Genomic DNA, 16468 nt, shown 5'->3' on the forward strand with positions numbered 1-16468 from the left:
AATAGGTTTGAATTTTAGTATTTTGTCTTTGGGGCAAATGTAATTCACACAACCATTTTTTATCATTGTTTGTGTGGATTATTTTCAAGTTTTTTGGGTGACCCAGTTAGCGGCAGTGAAGCGTTCCATGTTCAGGACACAAGAAGAACAACTTCCGGGGCGGGTTTAATGTTGATTGACAGCCATCCAGCGCAATCCTTTTCCCTTTAGCTCGTAGTAGCGGAGCGAAAATGGCGTAGAGCGGAGGTGTTCGGGAGAACAGGACGACAGGACCTTCTTCTCTCCTCGTTTGTGGTAACCGGGGAAAGAAGAGGGTCCAGAACTTTATTTCTTCGCCGCTGCGGTTTCTCTTAGTAAGATAAATCAGACAGTCGTTCGTTTGGGAGTCCTAAATGTGTCCTGGTAGCGGAAGAAACCCCCTCTCCTCTCCACGGCTTTTGTTTACCATTGTGTGCAACTGCAGCTCAGACCACAGAGGAAATATCTCTGCATCCTTTCGGTCCAACTCGCATCAAGGTCAGTGCTTCGGTCAGCTTTTACTTAAACCTCTGTCTTCACTTTTTGAAAACTGATGACAATTGCATGCCAGCGGACTTCTACGTTGTGTTGAGTTATTTTAAGGAGTCGTCTGTACATTAACCGAAAGTCACACCATCGAAAATTATGTTTGTCTGCATTAAATGACACTGTGTCCATTAAGCACCATAAGATTCTACTGTAATCTCTGTTTAAAGCTGAAATGATTCGTAATCGAATAAATTAACTTAAGGAGCAGAATCGATTGCAGCATTATATAATGCATTCATTATGCAGTACTGTGTAAAACTCTTGAGCCACCCTTCATTTCTATGAATTTTTTTCCACGGAGTCAACCTAAATTATTATTATTTTTCAAAGTGGCTTCAGGCTTTCTCCCCCCCCCCCCATTGGCTGCTTTTTCACTCATTTTCAATCCAGTCATGATATTTTATTTATTTGTTAAGCCACTTAATAATCACCTCGTCATTGAAGCACAAAAAAGGCACTTAGCTCAAGGGATGACCTGTGTTCTTCTGTTTACACATAACAGACAGCTTAGAAAAAAAAAGATTAAATTGAATATTGAGATATCATTTTGGGACAGAACGAAACAAAGGCAGTGAACATCCAAAGAAGAGCTTTGAATTTACTTCAATATTGAATATTTACCATTTGCTGAGATAAAATATAAAGAAATCAAGAATGGCTTAAGATTTTTGTACATCACTGCATATCTAATTGTTCCAAATGCAATGAGAGAATGTGCTGAGTATAATTATGAATAATGGTCATATTTCTTCTATGAAGGTAACATGTGAATTGTTATTTTAGGAATAAACCGTCATTTAATGGAGTCATGAATCCTCTGCAAGTGATATTGCTTTGCAAATTAACCCCAGCAACACCAACATGTAACATCCGCCACCACCAAGACATTTGGAGGTAAACGGACACTATCAAGATGACCTCATTTGGGCTTCTGGGACACTGGTGCTCTCCTTCCTGCTGGGACATTAACCACCTCTCCTCTACAGCATCCCACGGATCATCAGTGAACACCATCTGTTGAAATTTTGGGCGGTCGGACTTGCATGATGCACACTGCTTATGTCTACATGCAGCCTAGTATTATTTTGTCTGCCTGAAAGTCCTTTAGAAATACTTGAGACATTCTCGTCAGGCTGCATGTAAACATAGTCTCTACTTCCCAAATAGTAAGAAAGGAAAAAATTACTTCACCACAGTTACAAAAAACAGTTTGATAAAGAACAAAGTACCTGCTCCCAATTTTCTGGGAAACATAGCAAAAGACACAAGATACTGTAGCAAAGATCAAGGCCTGTGATTTTCATTAGACTCATTGGGTGTGTTAATGTTTTGTTTTTTGCTCTACCTCATTGCCATGGGAAGTCCAACAGCATGGACGAGGAGAGTGGTGAATTAGCTAAAAGGCTGTCAAGTGCCACAGAAAGTTGTATAATGTTGGATGATTAGTTTTGTTTCTGGGGGTCAAAAAGTGAGGTTGTAAATGGGAGAAGACTGAGCAGCACACAAGCACACGATGCACACTGTCACTCATTTTGGGTAAAACAAAAACAAAAAACCACTGAACCACTCAAACTGTGGTCTCCTATGCATCTGTTTTGCATTGTATTGTGCTCTCCTTTGTCAGGTCGGCAGGTGTTTCTTTACAAATAGCACATAGAGATAAAATTGGGAAGTTTTCCTTTTAATGTTGAGTCCTTTACGTAAAAATCTGGCAACTTGTATTATTTCAGATTTGTCTCCTGAAGCATTCTGATTCAGTTTCCCTTCATCTGGTCTCTTTCAATTTAAATTTTCAATTTAAATTTTCAATTTAACATGTTTTTATTTAGTTTTTTCCCATGTAAATTGCTGGGAGGTTTTTTTTCCCCCCTCCTGCATGTAGGGCGTGTATAATGGGACATTCAGGTTGAGATAGATTTTCAGTTTTGATTTCTTTTAAGGAATTGTGAGAAGATGCAATCAGATTTGCTTTATCAAACATGCTTTATCTCACCCAAAAACCTGGTCTCATTTTTCTTTTTCTTTATTTTTTTATTTTAACAGAAGTAAAATGCAGTCACTTGAGGAAGAAAATGACAGTTTCCCACTGAATTACCCAGGTAATTATCTCAGATTTCAGAGAAACCCATTTCATTTAAAAACAAAATGCTGTTTTTTAGGATTAGTGAAATTACTCCTAGAAGAAGATTTACATTTAATTTAGAGATCCACCCAATGGAATCAAACAAAGTCCTGCTTGTTTATTTTAATCTAGTGTAGCTTTTTCTTTAGGTAGATAGCTCATCTTGGTCTGTCGGACATTATGGTGTTTCTTTAGGATCAGCCGAACAAAAAAATTCTTCGCAGCTCAGTTGATGTTCATGCATCTAAACTGCATTCAGGCATGTATTTGAAAGCATAAACAAGTGGCAAAGAGTAGGCTGGTCAGAGCTTCTCGTGATAATGGTAACGTGATCTAATGAAATGCATAATTGTTCCTCAAGTGAATGCATGCTGCTTCTGTGCATTTTCTTTCTTTTGTTCACTTTTGTGATTTTTCAAAGGAAAAAAAATCACATTTTACCGGGATTTGTGCAATATTTGATCCTAACTGTCATGTTGTTGACCAAACTGTATATTGTATAAACAAGTGACAAGTTGTTTGAAAGCAACAAAATCACCAATGTCTTCCATTAAGATATGTATAGACTCATGTGCATTAGCTTATTTAGCGGGACTGTGGTGCCAACATTATAGTAGCCGTGCATGACCAGTAGTGATGCTTGCTTCATGAGGAATAGTGAAATCGATTTCTAGGCTAAGCTGGAGCGCCAAACTTTGGAAACTATTTCAGCGAAGTTAAAGGGTGGTAGACTTAGGTACAGTTAAATACACTGCATAGAGACACAGCTTTACTCTAAACTCTACTGCAAAATCTCATTTTCATCACGTGGCTAGTTTGTGCAATCGAAATACAACTAATGTAAGGCACAATCAGGGTAAGTTAAGTATTTAAACAAGTCATTTACTATAGCATATATGCTTAAAATAAGTAATTTCTTTTATTTATGCACTATAAAGCATTAAAAGAATTAGTTAATATGCAAAAGCCAAAAATCTCCCAAGTCTCACGTGTGATGGTGACGAAGAAATGTTCTATTGGGAATGAGATTAAATTTAATCCTAGATTTGGATCTGATTGGTAAGGATCCGAAATTGACTTTTAGTCCTAGAATAATGATCTCTCAGTGACATCACATTGTATATATTACCTCATAGTTTTGGGATTCAGAGCATTATATTTTAATCCATAAAATTGTATTTGATTAGAGTTTTAGAAGCAATAACCTACAATAATGCATGAGTTTAGTGCCCGGGTGAAAGTGTTTTAAAGGTTTCTGTAGCATCACATGGAAAGGGTTATATCCACCCGTTTTTATTTTATTTATTTTTTGCTCATGCAGTCAATTAGACACTTCTTTCATTGGGGAGTTATGGATTTATCACTGAAAGCTTAGGATATTTTCTGCAGAACAAAGTGTATTCTAGAACAGCTGTAGCATCATGTTATTACATCAGTACACGAGAGATGCTTTAAACTTCAATCGTAGCATTTTTACATCCATTCAAAGCCCACTTCTTATTTAGAAATAAATATTGAAGTAATTCTGTAACTGTAAAGGCCTCACTGAACGAACTTGACACTTGTTTGAAAAGCACTTTCTCTCTCTATGTACTGACTTGCACCGTCATCATCTCCACCCTGTCTTGGATACTTTGTTCTAACAACCCTGTAATGCTCTTTCTTGGAATTTGTAATCAAAAATTTATAAGCAAGTAGACATCTAGCAACATTAATATATGGGTTTAAAAAATATGCATGTCTTAGCAGAATAATGAATGATTTGTATTGCATGCAATAATCCAACTTTGTAATGTGAATGAGTGTAATTAGGAAACTGAAATGTTCATTTTGGATGTTCTGTCAGGACTTGTTTGACACAACGGCGAGCACATTGAAAAAGCTTCAACAGTTTTACAGACTACCTGCTAGTTTGATACAGTAAAGAACAGAGTAGTTCTCCATTGTGTCAAATATGACCTGACAGTGTAGCCACAGTGCAGCTGAAAAACAAATCAACCTTTGTTCCCATTAAAAAATATATATATATCAAGAGCTTAGGTAAGATTAACGACATCACTTTGTTGATCAACTTTTCCACAGAGGATGTGGACTGTGTAGAAACTATGCACTCCAGAGGGAGGAAATGGGCATGCTTGTTATGTGTGAGCCTCTTGTCTGGTTTTGTATTAACTTTAAAAAGAAAAAAGAATCTGTATCAGAAGTTCAGCAATAAAACGCAGCATGGTGCCAATTAAATTTTTGGGTGTCGACTACAGTTTGAATGCCATATAACACGAACCAACAAACCAAAAGTTTGTTGTCCTTAATACCACTCTGAGGCTGGTTACACACCAGAAAATGATTACTGAAGGAAGATTTGAACCTAATTCTAGCTTGGTTTGAAGATTGTAAGCAGGAACAAAACCACCTTTGCTCTCGCTGAACTGTTGATCCTAAAATCGTGGGAACAATTAACTTTATTAACAAAATAGCATTTACAGCAAATACATGAGATATACACTCACTGGCCACTTTATTAGGTTCAACTGCTTTTTAATAGAATTATCTAAGCAGTCGATCACATGGCAGCAATTCAAAGCATTGAGGGATGTGTTTGTTGTTGAGATGATCTGCTGAAGTTCAAACCGAGCATCAGAGTGGGGAGAAAAAGTAATTTACTGACACTGAATGTGACATGGTTGTTTGAATGAGTATGGCAGAAACTGCTGTCAACAATAATAATTTAAATTAGCAGTTATGCACCCATTCAAGCTATGCAGAAAAACATGTCTTAAAACACAATATGTCCAGCCTTGAAGAAGATAGAGATGATCGCAGCAGGTGCCACTCCTCTCAGTAAGAGGGGATTGTCTTATTGTCATTACGCAAGCATAAGAAAATTAAGGCAAAGCTAAGAATGGGAAACTCAGGCTACAAAAACTGAACAACAGAAAGTTACGAGCAAGAGGATGGTAGGGTCAGAATTTGGCATAAACAATATGCAAGTATGGATCGATCTCACTTTCATAATCAAAGGTTCAGACTGGTAGTGGTGGCCACAAGTGGCCTCCACAGTCACCAGATCTCAATCCAATACAGCACCTTTAGAATGTGGTGAAACAGGTCATCCACAACATGGATGTGCAGTAACTGTGTGATGCTATCATCTAAATCGACCAATATCCCTGAGAAATGTTTCAAACATCTTGTTGAATCTGTGCCATGAAGAATTAACCTCCTAAGACCCGAACTCTTCCACGTCATGCATTTTTAATTTCTCTTTGATATTTGGGCTGATTGGGGCCAGATGAATGTAAAAACAAAGAATTACCAGATTTTATTTTATTTTTTACCTTATTTTTGTTTTTAAGAAAAATAAGAGCCACATATGAAGATATTCGTTTAAAATTTTGATATAACAGTAGCAGTATAATGTCCTCGTAAGTGGATATCAGGCCCATGTAGAGCAAAATTGAGTATTTTGGTCTAAATAACCTAAAATGTGATGTCCACATATGTGGACGCCAGGTCCTAGGAGGTTAGAGTAGATCAGAAGGCAAAAACAGTACTGGCAAGATGTACTTAATGAAGTGGCCACTGAGTGCATGCTGTCCATTACAAACAAACTACAGTAAATCAAGATTACTTTGACATTTTAATTGAACTGAACTGAGTGTGACTGAACATTGACCATACATCTCAAACGTTGGCAAGAAGTCATTATCAGCAGCAGAGAAGGGATCTGAGAAGCTGTGTCAACAATTGTTGCCATCATCTGTAACAATTGTTAATATCTGCATTCTGCCATTTTAGACAAATACCTTGTGAGGGTACCAGCAACAATGTTTTGAACCAAAGTAACAATACAGGTGGAATGACATTTATATTTCACAACAATGCCCTGATTTAACCTACAACAATTAAGAAAATGAATAATAAAAAGTAATTTCACTTAGTAGCTGTCAACATAGACTGTATATAAAAGATGGATGTTGGCACAGTGAGGTCCAGTTCTGAAGCATTCTGGTCAGCAAGCAACACATCAGAAGGGAGGGGTGAATCTGACTGATTAACCAAGGACACTTCATGGTCACACAGTAGCAACTAGCCTATCATAAAGCATACCATTTTGTTTTGTATCCTTATAGCCTAAGTGGGGCCATAATTTACAAAATAAAACAATCATGCTGTATTCAGTAAGACATAAAAATAGTGACCAAGGCCATAAACTCAACAGGAAAGTGGCAGATCAAAGAAGCGGGAGGGTTTTTCCAGCTTTACCTTAAGAATTGATTTTTTAATGAGGAGGCGCCCTCTGCTGGTCCTTCTAAAGAATGCAGGTCTGTGTCAGGTTTAAGTATTCACACTCTTGAATGCTGGAGCTGCATCCATTGTTTACATACAATCTGACATATTAGCGTTCACTGATCATCCCTTTATTTTCCAATGGAACAAACACATTTCAGCTCTAATCCATTATTAGTGATATAATTTTCTTTACAAGCATATGGAGGCGCATAAATGACACCATCACCAAAAACCATCTACAGTACGCAGCAGACTGAAGAACATATTTTCCCTAATCCCAGGTCGAGCTGGGTGTCCTGTGTACACTAGTTGACCATATTACTGGTAACTCTTCTGTCTACCAGTCTGTTCTTAATGCGTGACATCTGTTCCAGCTGTGCTTCAAACTGTTGTCTCACCTGCAACGGAAAGCAAGTAACACATTTATTTGCTCAGCAGAGGCAATTATAATTGATTTCATTCCTAACTGGATTGCTTTATGCACTAATTTCTTCTATTGTGAAGTGAGTGTGAGCACTGATGAACCACAATAAAACCCAATGGAAAAAAGTAAAATTGGTTCTCTTGCTCCGACATGATATTATTATTTCAGTGTCCCACCTCATTCATACTTTGTCTGAGCGGCTTCTGATCAAATGTGAGTGTGGATGCCTTCACCAGGGAGCTGCTGTTGAGGATGTAACTGCAGAGAGAATTAAGCAAGTTCTTGAAGATCGAGGGATGCAAAAAATAACTTCAATGAAATGGTTTCCATTAAAGAATGAAAAATATAATTACCACACACTTATTTATAAAGTGAATAGTTAAACCTACTCATCAAGTGTACAACATATACAGGGTTTGTTTCATCTCTGACCTGAGCTCACAATATGAAGTGAACAAAGAAAGTTCATAAGCCACATGTTTATTCTACCCTCCCCAGACAAACATGTACACAAGTAGTCAATATGGTCGTGTGGTTAGTAGAAACCGGAGGGCTTACCAGTTGATGTTTGCTTTGTAGAGGAGAAAGATGGACCGAATCAGAGCCAAACGTGAGGGTGCTGAGTGAATGACTTTCCCCAGAGCACAGCGGCAGCCACGGCATTTTAAAGAGCTGTAGATGCTGGGAGTGATCAAGACATTCATTAACAACCTGTCTATACCACTAAAGTCTAAGCTGTGCCCATGACAATGCTTTGTGGTACAAAACAAATTTCCTCTACAAGGTCAATAAACGCTGCAGCTTAACCCTACTCACCAATTAGTCATTTCCCCTTTATGTTCTGACTCCATCTTGTCACTAATGACTACATCGTTGGTTACTCCTAAAGAAAATTAGGTAGAAAGACATTAGGTAGAAATATTATATTGGCATAAAACTTTTGAAAATCATCAGTGGAGTTTAAGTATAGTACCCCTGAAAAAACAGACATTAAAAGAGCATTAGGGAGCAAATGTGGTTGTTTTTGTCACTCTGGCACGAACAGCACGTCCCAGTTGATCCCACAAGTGTTCAATGGTGTTGAGGACAGGACTACAGGCAGGCTATTCCATCCCCTCCACTCCCAAACAGACAGCAGAAGAAACTACACCAGAGCAAGTGCGCTGGCCCAAGTAGTACCAAAGAAGTCAACACCGCCAAAGCTTAACGATTATCAAACAGCTGCCCTCACGGCATGTGACAAATGTACTGTAGATACTAATCTTGGCCCAGCTGAGACCACAGGCGAAATCATCTCTTGACCCTCAGCAGTTTGCACACAGAACAAATGTGGAAGCAATCACCTACATCCTGCAGGGAGCTTACTGCCATCTAGACAGTAATGGCTGCACAGTGAGGATTACCTTCTTTGATTTCGCAAGTGCATTTAACACAATTTCATCTGCTGCTACTGAGAGAGAATCTACAGGAAATGTCAGGAAACACATCCACTGACAGACAGGTCACAGCATATGAGACTGGGGAAGTACTCCGTGTGTTTGGTGATGTTCAGTTCAGGAGCTCTGCAGGGGACTCTGCAATCTCCATTGTTGTTCACCTTGCACACCTAAGACACTGAGGAGTTTAGCTCTGGGTTGTGGCACCTACAGAAATACTCTAATGAGTATGCAACGGTTTGATTTTAGAGGCAGGATGGGGAGTAGAGAGCACTAGTGGATGATTTTGTGTCATGGCCTGGGAGGATTCATCTGCTTCTGAATATGAATAAGACCAGAGGGAATGTGATCTAGTTCAGAAGGTTCCTTTTGAGGTGGTGGATGAGTACAGGTACCTGGGTGTCCACATCAACAGTAGGCTGAACTCTGCTGGGGGAGAAGACTGAATAAACTGATTATGAAGGCTGACTCTGTAACTGGCTGTAAATTGGAAACTTTGAGGATATTGTGATGAAACTTATCCATCATTGATAATCCACCACTGCGCTGAATAGGTAGTCTCTCTAAAAGACTGATTCAGCTTTGCAGCTACAGGAAAGGCATCTATCACCAGGCATACTACCATATTGCTATTGAATAATGTATTTATCATCTCATTGACAGTCGCCATAAAAACAAGTCAAAATCCATCTACTATGAGTTTAGTTAGCACTGTAAACTGATACTACATTTAACACAAGCCCAACGCCTCAGCGAACAAGCTTTTAGAAATGAAGTGTACTTACTTGAGCACATAAGCGAGTCCATGCTTTTCATCTCTCCACAGACGCCTGTGGAGTCCGCCAGGACGGCGTTGCACTGCTGACAGTGGAGAGTCATCTGCTGTCTGTGCACTGTTCCTGTGACCGGCAGCTTTAAGTCATCGGTGTGTTTAATTAAAAAGCTGTCGTTAAATTCCATGTTTCACGGTGCCTAGCCAGCAACTTGCCCTCCTCGCGAATTTGAACAACAGAGGAAAGCACGCCCTCAGCGTAACCACGGCCCTACAAAGAAACGTGCAAGATACCGAATAACACTTTTATACAAGTTTAACAAAAAAAATTGTGGCTGATTAAATTTTAATATTTTAGATGTATAACATTTCTATTAAAAAAATACGATTTTAGAAAGAAAAAATAAGCATGGGGGATAAAAAAAAAAAATCCCGAAAATGCACGGATGTTCTGATTGGCTGTGAGGCATATCCGGTTAGAGTGAAGAGCCAATCAAATGTGTCGCGCTTCTGTGTTTTGAATCGGAGGCTAGTTTTAACCGACGCCGTTTGAGAAACACCGACTTGTGCGCGGATTTTTTTTCTTAAAAAAAGCGAAATAAACTGTCATACCGGCATGGATTTGGACTCTATGAAATATACAGAATTGCGAAGTCTCGCTAAGGAGCTGGGACTCAAGGCGAACATGAAGGTAAGAAAGCGGTACTTTTTAAAAATTTGCTTCTAGCGGGGTTATGGTAGACTTACCTTGTATTCGCTAACGGTAGCTGGCTGTTCTCTAACGTCAACGTGTGTTGGGCAGACTACACTCAAATGCATTTTCCCCCGGTTTTTTTCGGCAACATTAGGCCGACAAACTTCTGAAGGCCATAAATCAGCATTATCAAGAAGAAAAGAACAAAGAGGCGAAGGAGCAGGTAACTTACTGCTGTTTTGTAATGTATTGGCTTTGTTGTCAGCATCTCATGTGCACAGCGCTAATGCATTTATGACTATTCCAGGAGCACGATATTAATGATGAAGCTCAGGAGAAATCTGAGGTTGTCCTGGATTCATCTTGCAAGGAAGAAGTTTCCAGCACTACTGGGTTTGTGAACACACGTCGAGGTAAAGGAAAGGGTAACAAGAGAAAAATCTCTGATACTGCGACACTGACTAAAAGCGATGCCAAGATGCCTCCAGTTGCTGCAAAGGTATTATACATTACACTGTATTCAACATAAATACATTTGAAGCACTCTATATCCCTGTGCATAGGGTTGCTTTGCAGCTGTTTAAGTTCTTTGCATTCTGGAGGTTTAAAACCTTTATGCTTATTTTTCTTTTTAAGGGTGACACTGAAGTTGATGCACTTACTGCACCTTGCAATGCCAGGGGTGGTAAGAAGAGAAAGCTGTCCTCTACAAACGATAAAGAAAAAAATGAGCCTCCTAAAAAGATCCAGACTGCTGACCATGAGGAGCAGCAGCTACAGCCTGCCATTAAGGATGAAGCACCAGTGACTGCTGAAACAGGTTAGCAATAGTTGATAAAAGCTGATACACATTTATGTTTTCTTCCTTGGACTTTAAGATCATTGACTTTTGCACAAATTTTACCTTTAAAGGTCTGTGTCCAGAAAAGGCACCAAAAGTGGCAAAAGCTGGTAGAATTCCTCGACTCCAGCAGAAGAGTAAGCCTTTGTTGAAGCCTGTTACCCCCAGTAAGTTTTTTTTCTTAACTTTTTTTGTTTCTCTTTCAATGATATGGTTCTTTTTGTGCCTGATTCAGCAAAAGCTTTTTTGGAGTCTCTGCTATATGTCTGTGAAGGTTCTCAGTCATCCAGGTCATTGTAGACTAAGGAGCTTGGAAAGAAAAGCGTCTGGACTTCTTTGAGTTACTTGAAGACGTTCATCCTTAGAACTGAAGAAGCTTCTCAGATGAGAGGGAGGGGGAACGTCTTCAAGCAACTCAAAGAAATCCAGACGCTTTTCTTTCCAAGCTCCTTAGGCTCTGCTGTACATAGCAGAGACTCGACTATCTTACTTTATTTCAGAGAAATGTGTACATTTTCCTGTTTTCTATAGATGCACAACTATTTTGCTTGAGTAAATAAAACCTTAATCAATTTTTAAAGAAAAAAACTACCCCCCCCCCCCCCCCCAAATAAAAATAAATAAATAAAATAAATCTTTGAATATGTTATACATTTTATTTGTTTATCCAGATTTCAAAAAACTTCATGAGGCTCATTTCAACAAGATGGAGTCCATCGATTCCTATGTTCAGCGGAAGACTAAACAGATGGAGACGTACAGAAATTCAGTGAAGGAATTAAAGGTGCCAAATCATCTTGGCTTATTTTTATTCAGGAAAAATTAAGTGTAACTTTTACTTGAACTTTATCTTATTTTTATTTTTTTTACCTGTAGAGTCTGTCCAACAAAACTAAACTGCTGCAAGTTGATGGCAAAGCTCAAGTGGTAAGCACCACCATTTACTGGTCACCCACATTTGATGTATATATCGATTACTTCTGAAGCACACTAATGACACATGTATATAATCCCACAGAGGGCAAATGCAACTCGTGCTTCCATGTTCAGCCCTGCCCCAGTGAACAAGACACCAGGTGGAGAAAACCGCAGGCACACTTTGCTTTCAGCCACCAAAAAACCTCTTGCAAAGGAGGTCACCTCCTTCAGGCCGTCTGTTCTTTCTACTCGCAGGATCAATGTTCGGTGAGTCACCGTTTTGTCCTCTGGCCTTTTGATACAACAAATCTAATGAATTTCTTCGGGATCTAATATGTCTTTTAAATGGACAAAAGTACTAAGCCATAGTCTTTTAATCTTCTCATTAGTTATCAATCACATTCGCACAGGTGTATAAAACTTATGACTTAGCCATGCAGTCTCTGTTTGCAAACACTTGTGAAATAATGGTTCATTCTAAAGGATAAACCTGAATTCAAGAGTGGATATTCCAAAATAAACATTAAGTGGTATTGCAAAGTGGAAACATTCAAATTTAAGTTTTGTATTAAATGTAATGCTTTAATGAGAACTGTCTTCATACAGGTTCTCAGAAGCTACTCATGACAATGAATATAAAAGGTCACTGGTGAAGACACCTGCACGCATGTCACCCTGCGTGGCTTCCAGCACCCCGCAGAAACAGACCGCCAATGGATTAAAGCCCAGCAGTTTCAAAACTGCATCGTTCTCTGCAACAAAAACTCCAGGTACTTTGGCCTTTCAACCCTTGGAATTATATATTTGAAGTATGTTTCTAAACAGTAGATGATTATGTTTTTGTTTTTTGTTTTTTTTGTTTTTTTTTTTTCCCCCCTCTGAAAGGACCATTTGTTTTCACTGGCAACACAAGCACTTCAACAACGCCTGGCACAAACAAGAAACCCAGCTTTGATCTGAAGGCGAGTCTGTCACGTCCCCTCACCTACAAGCCTCATAAAGGTATAAAAATGTTCTCATTTTCCCTGTTCGTGTGAAACACCATTTGATTGGACAAGATGTAGCATTGAGTTTTTTTATTTTATACATAGGTAAACTGAAGCCATTTGAAGATGTCAAAGAAAACACGGCCATGAACAAGTCTGTCTCAAATCCGCACCAGGAAGCTTACAAACAGCACAAAGTCCAGTCAAGGTAGGTTTTTAATTGACGCTGAAAATTCTCCCATTGCAGTTTGCTCATGCAACATCTCTGAATATCTTTAATCTTATTTTAGGCAGGGCAGGAGAGCAAAGCAGATACAAGATCGGAAGCAGAAGAAAGAAAGTATGCTTGGGGCAAGAAGAGGCCTTGTCATGGCATAAAAATATTGCGTCTGCTTGTGGCCGTTTGTACAGCCTGTTGAAGTGTAAATATTTCATTGTCTGCAGCTTCAGTTTCAGCATTTTGTAGCCCCTATAGAAAAGTCGAAGCTCTGTACTGTCCAGCGTTTTTGAGGTTCAAATCCTGCATGTCTTTTAAACACTTTTAGCTCCAACTAATCCCTTTTTTTTTTTTTTAAAAGAATATTTTGATGTGATTGAAGTCTGTCCTGTTTTGCTGCATTTTGAAACTAATTAAAAATTTCATTTGCTTTATTACTTTTTGCTAGAATTGAGGCACTCATAAAAGAGTTATTGACCCAAGATCTTGTCTTTTTTCATTTGTTCTCTTGTGGTATTTAATACAACATTTAATAATAAACAGTCTACACGAGTCATTAAATATTAATAGTTTGAAATCTGTAATGACATTACAGAAATGGTGTCAATATAAGTTCAGATTTTTCCCAACAGTCTGACTGCAGCATTAACCGTTCTTAGACTTCTGGGTTCCTCTTGTATGCTTCATAGGCAAACTCCTCTGTGTGTGCATAATCTTTGCAAACACCAATGAAATCAATTTCAAGCTGGAATGGGCCATCAGCTTTGTCTCCTAAAGTAAACCCAATGGTGTTAACCTGTAAATAGAAATACAAAAAACAATGTGAAGGCCACAAGCTAAAAAGGGATTAGGGTAATGAGACATCAGTTTTATCATCACTTTGTGAGGGAATTTTTCTTTGCACTACCTTGTCCAGCCAGACAGGATGCTGGTCATCTTGTACCCTCCCTCGATGTGTAAGGAAGAACTTAGAAAAAGGTATCTGCAGAAGAACATTTGAAGTCAGGCTGATCAACATATTTGATACTATCATGCCTCTTAAACAGACCTATAGATTTTTTAAAAATAATTTTACTTTAAAAAAACAAACAAACTTCACCTTAACATCCTGCCAGTAGGGTCCTCCTCTGGTATATAGGAAATAACAGTATATGTCATCCTTCTGGTGAGAGAAGTACGTTTCTGCTGAGACGTTAATCATCCATGGGCGACCATCACCACGTACACGTAATTGCAGAGTGTTAAAACTGCTCCAATCATGGTGTTTTTTTCTATCAAAGGAAGCCTAGAAGACACAAAAGACTTGGAAATTGGCATTTACATAAACTTTCATTGATAAACTGCAATGGGGAACCCCCTCCTCCCCTCTGCATCCATCCTATATTATGTTCTAAAAGAAAAGTAATCACTGGAGGGAGACTAATCTCTCTCTGCGCTACTGAATTCAACAAAAACATGGTATTCAGCAGCTAACACTAACCAGAGGCTGCTTTGAGCGCATAGTGCAGTATCCACTGTAGCGTGTTTCTCCATCTCGTGGGGGAGTAGAGCTCAGTGTCCCGTACAGAAAACAGGTATTATTGTTCCTTCCCAGCTTCAGGTAAGCTTCACTATGGCCTCCAATCTCACGATCAGAGGACACCGTCCACTCCCTCAGGCTCTCTGGACCTCTGAACTCCCATACAACTCTGTTCTGCTCCAGCATGTGCTCAACAATCGGTTTACCCTCAGGGCCAACCCAGCGGTCGGTAAACTCCTTTTTTAGGAGTGTGAAATGCTTCTTTATCCCCTCCAAACCTTTTGAGAAATTAAAGTTAATCTTTTGCCAGGCAAACTTGGTCTTTTTGGGCTGGCCGGGTCGTCTGTATTCACCCTGGATCACAGCTCTTTTGGGCACAGTGAGAGGAATGATGGAGGGGAGAAGCGGCTGGTGGTGGAGGATGGTGCTCAGCAGCCTCCCAGAAGGGAGGTGTGTGATCCTCGGCAGGGACATTTCAACGCTGATCTGCAGGTTTCACTGCTGAGATACAGAACACAGAGTAACAGAGTCAAATGAATATAAACAAGAATATGTTTCTCAAAAACAAAATAATGGCCTGACACACTTTAAACATTTAAAATGTCCCACTTCAAACAACTATATTTATGAAGAAAAATGAAAGGTTTCTTGTTTGAATTATGTGTTCATGGGTTTTCTTTACGTATAAACCCATTTTCACACTTGCTCACATATCGGCAAGTGTGAGCAGAAGTTTTGGCAGTTTGCTGGTCTGGAGCATTCACATGTGTGTAAACACAATGCTGATGAAAAATGACATTAGCAAAGATCATAAAGAGGTTTCTGGAAGGGTTTTACAACGCGAAAAATTATTCACAACAGGGAAAACATTAAAGACAGAGAAATTCAACCCAAGACACTTACTAAATTAGGGAGGGGCATTTCTATAATCCCACTCTCATTTCTTAATTCAATCACCTGACTCCAAGTTGTTTCGGGAGAGGTCATGAGGAGGTTTACTTACTTTTTTCTGTCTACACAGTTGGTGAATAAAGACTGTTACCTCTAAGTCCTTAGAATTAAAATTGATTGTGTGCTATTCGTTTAGAATGACTGTCAGATACATTTCGAACTATATTTGTCTAAACACACAAATTAATCAAAAGCTTAACCATACTGGAATGATTGAAACTGTTTACTTCGTGGAAAAAATTACATGACGTAAACTACAGTTAATAACTTAACACAGTGTAAACTGTTTACATTTACCTTGACCACGATGTAGAAGCAAATGTCTCGTAGATACATCAGGGCTTGTTTGGGTTAGGTTTCATCATACACTATGCTATGAGGAACAAAATAATATATAGACTGCTGGTGTACGCTGTCCTAGTAAAAATAGGTAACCCAACACGACTGAAATTCCTTCAGCAAACCTTCGACCAGAAATGTCACTGAATGAGCCACAAGGTAATCACTCAACACAGCTTCCGTGCATCAAAGATTACTGTCCTGACTCCTGTACTCATATATGGTTCCTCTCTCTGCTAACTGTATATGCTTTTATATCCAGCGGTTCCGTTTCTGCAGTATGTTCTTTAGTTGAAGCTTCGTATTTAATACACAGGGACCAAGAACAGAAATTTTTGTTATATCTCACTTAAACATGTTTTCGTCAATCAAGCTGTTAATACAGACGCGCA

The 16468-nt window shown here is 38.9% G+C and overlaps 3 protein-coding genes across 6 annotated transcripts; 1 reads left to right on the forward strand and 2 right to left on the reverse strand.

Moving 5' to 3' along the window:
* The first annotated feature begins 185 nt into the window (after positions 1 to 185).
* nusap1 (nucleolar and spindle associated protein 1) lies at positions 186 to 13620 on the forward strand. 2 transcript variants are annotated; one of them, XM_084913867.1, is made up of 12 exons: positions 10117 to 10302; positions 10460 to 10528; positions 10613 to 10804; positions 10942 to 11125; positions 11218 to 11313; positions 11818 to 11930; positions 12023 to 12073; positions 12165 to 12331; positions 12671 to 12834; positions 12950 to 13066; positions 13156 to 13258; positions 13341 to 13620. In XM_084913867.1, the coding sequence occupies exons 1-12, from the start codon at positions 10228 to 10230 to the stop codon at positions 13426 to 13428; spliced, it is 1419 nt and encodes a 472-aa protein (XP_084769993.1). In that variant the 5' UTR covers positions 10117 to 10227; the 3' UTR covers positions 13429 to 13620. The 2 variants fall into 2 exon arrangements, 1 of the variants encoding a protein (XP_084769993.1); XR_014798508.1 differs by lacking the exons at positions 10117 to 10302; positions 10613 to 10804; positions 10942 to 11125; ... (6 more) ...; positions 13156 to 13258; positions 13341 to 13620 and adding exons at positions 186 to 516; positions 1351 to 9764 and having other exon boundaries at positions 10460 to 10474.
* On the reverse strand, positions 6314 to 9932 carry oip5 (opa interacting protein 5). Of its 2 annotated transcripts, none has more exons than XM_084913870.1 (5): positions 9625 to 9932; positions 8220 to 8286; positions 7962 to 8084; positions 7580 to 7661; positions 6314 to 7377 (listed from the first exon to the last, which is right to left on the reverse strand). In XM_084913870.1, exons 1-5 carry the CDS (start codon positions 9797 to 9799, stop codon positions 7285 to 7287), a joined length of 540 nt encoding a protein of 179 aa, XP_084769996.1. In that variant the 5' UTR covers positions 9800 to 9932; the 3' UTR covers positions 6314 to 7284. The 2 variants fall into 2 exon arrangements, with proteins under 2 accessions (XP_084769996.1, XP_084769997.1); XM_084913871.1 differs by having other exon boundaries at positions 7273 to 7377; positions 7591 to 7661.
* ndufaf1 (NADH:ubiquinone oxidoreductase complex assembly factor 1) lies at positions 13249 to 16326 on the reverse strand. 2 transcript variants are annotated; one of them, XM_084913869.1, is made up of 5 exons: positions 16035 to 16326; positions 14748 to 15284; positions 14367 to 14552; positions 14175 to 14249; positions 13249 to 14063 (listed from the first exon to the last, which is right to left on the reverse strand). In XM_084913869.1, exons 2-5 carry the CDS (start codon positions 15258 to 15260, stop codon positions 13923 to 13925), a joined length of 915 nt encoding a protein of 304 aa, XP_084769995.1. In that variant the 5' UTR covers positions 15261 to 15284; positions 16035 to 16326; the 3' UTR covers positions 13249 to 13922. The 2 variants fall into 2 exon arrangements, with proteins under 2 accessions (XP_084769995.1, XP_084769994.1); XM_084913868.1 differs by having other exon boundaries at positions 14748 to 15287.
* Positions 16327 to 16468: the final 142 nt, after the last annotated feature.

Source organism: Perissodus microlepis, chromosome 19, assembly GCF_051167445.1.
Source record: "Perissodus microlepis isolate ML-2025 ecotype Zambia chromosome 19, ASM5116744v1, whole genome shotgun sequence".
In the NCBI taxonomy this organism is placed as follows: domain Eukaryota; kingdom Metazoa; phylum Chordata; class Actinopteri; order Cichliformes; family Cichlidae; genus Perissodus; species Perissodus microlepis.

Coding starts and splice junctions, on each gene's coding strand:
- oip5 (XM_084913870.1), bottom strand. CDS start 9,799: ATGGAATTTAACGACAGCTTTTTAATTAAACACACCGATGACTTAAAG. Junction 8,287..9,624: donor GGACTCGCTTATGTGCTCAA/GTAAGTACACTT, acceptor AATTTTCTTTAG/GAGTAACCAACGATGTAGTC. Junction 7,662..7,961: donor TACAAAGCAAACATCAACTG/GTAAGCCCTCCG, acceptor TTCTCTCTGCAG/TTACATCCTCAACAGCAGCT.
- nusap1 (XM_084913867.1), top strand. CDS start 10,228: ATGGATTTGGACTCTATGAAATATACAGAATTGCGAAGTCTCGCTAAG. Junction 10,529..10,612: donor ACAAAGAGGCGAAGGAGCAG/GTAACTTACTGC, acceptor TGACTATTCCAG/GAGCACGATATTAATGATGA. Junction 12,332..12,670: donor ACTCGCAGGATCAATGTTCG/GTGAGTCACCGT, acceptor GTCTTCATACAG/GTTCTCAGAAGCTACTCATG.
- ndufaf1 (XM_084913869.1), bottom strand. CDS start 15,260: ATGTCCCTGCCGAGGATCACACACCTCCCTTCTGGGAGGCTGCTGAGC. Junction 14,553..14,747: donor TGCGCTCAAAGCAGCCTCTG/GTTAGTGTTAGC, acceptor TGTGTCTTCTAG/GCTTCCTTTGATAGAAAAAA. Junction 14,250..14,366: donor CCTACTGGCAGGATGTTAAG/GTGAAGTTTGTT, acceptor GTTCTTCTGCAG/ATACCTTTTTCTAAGTTCTT.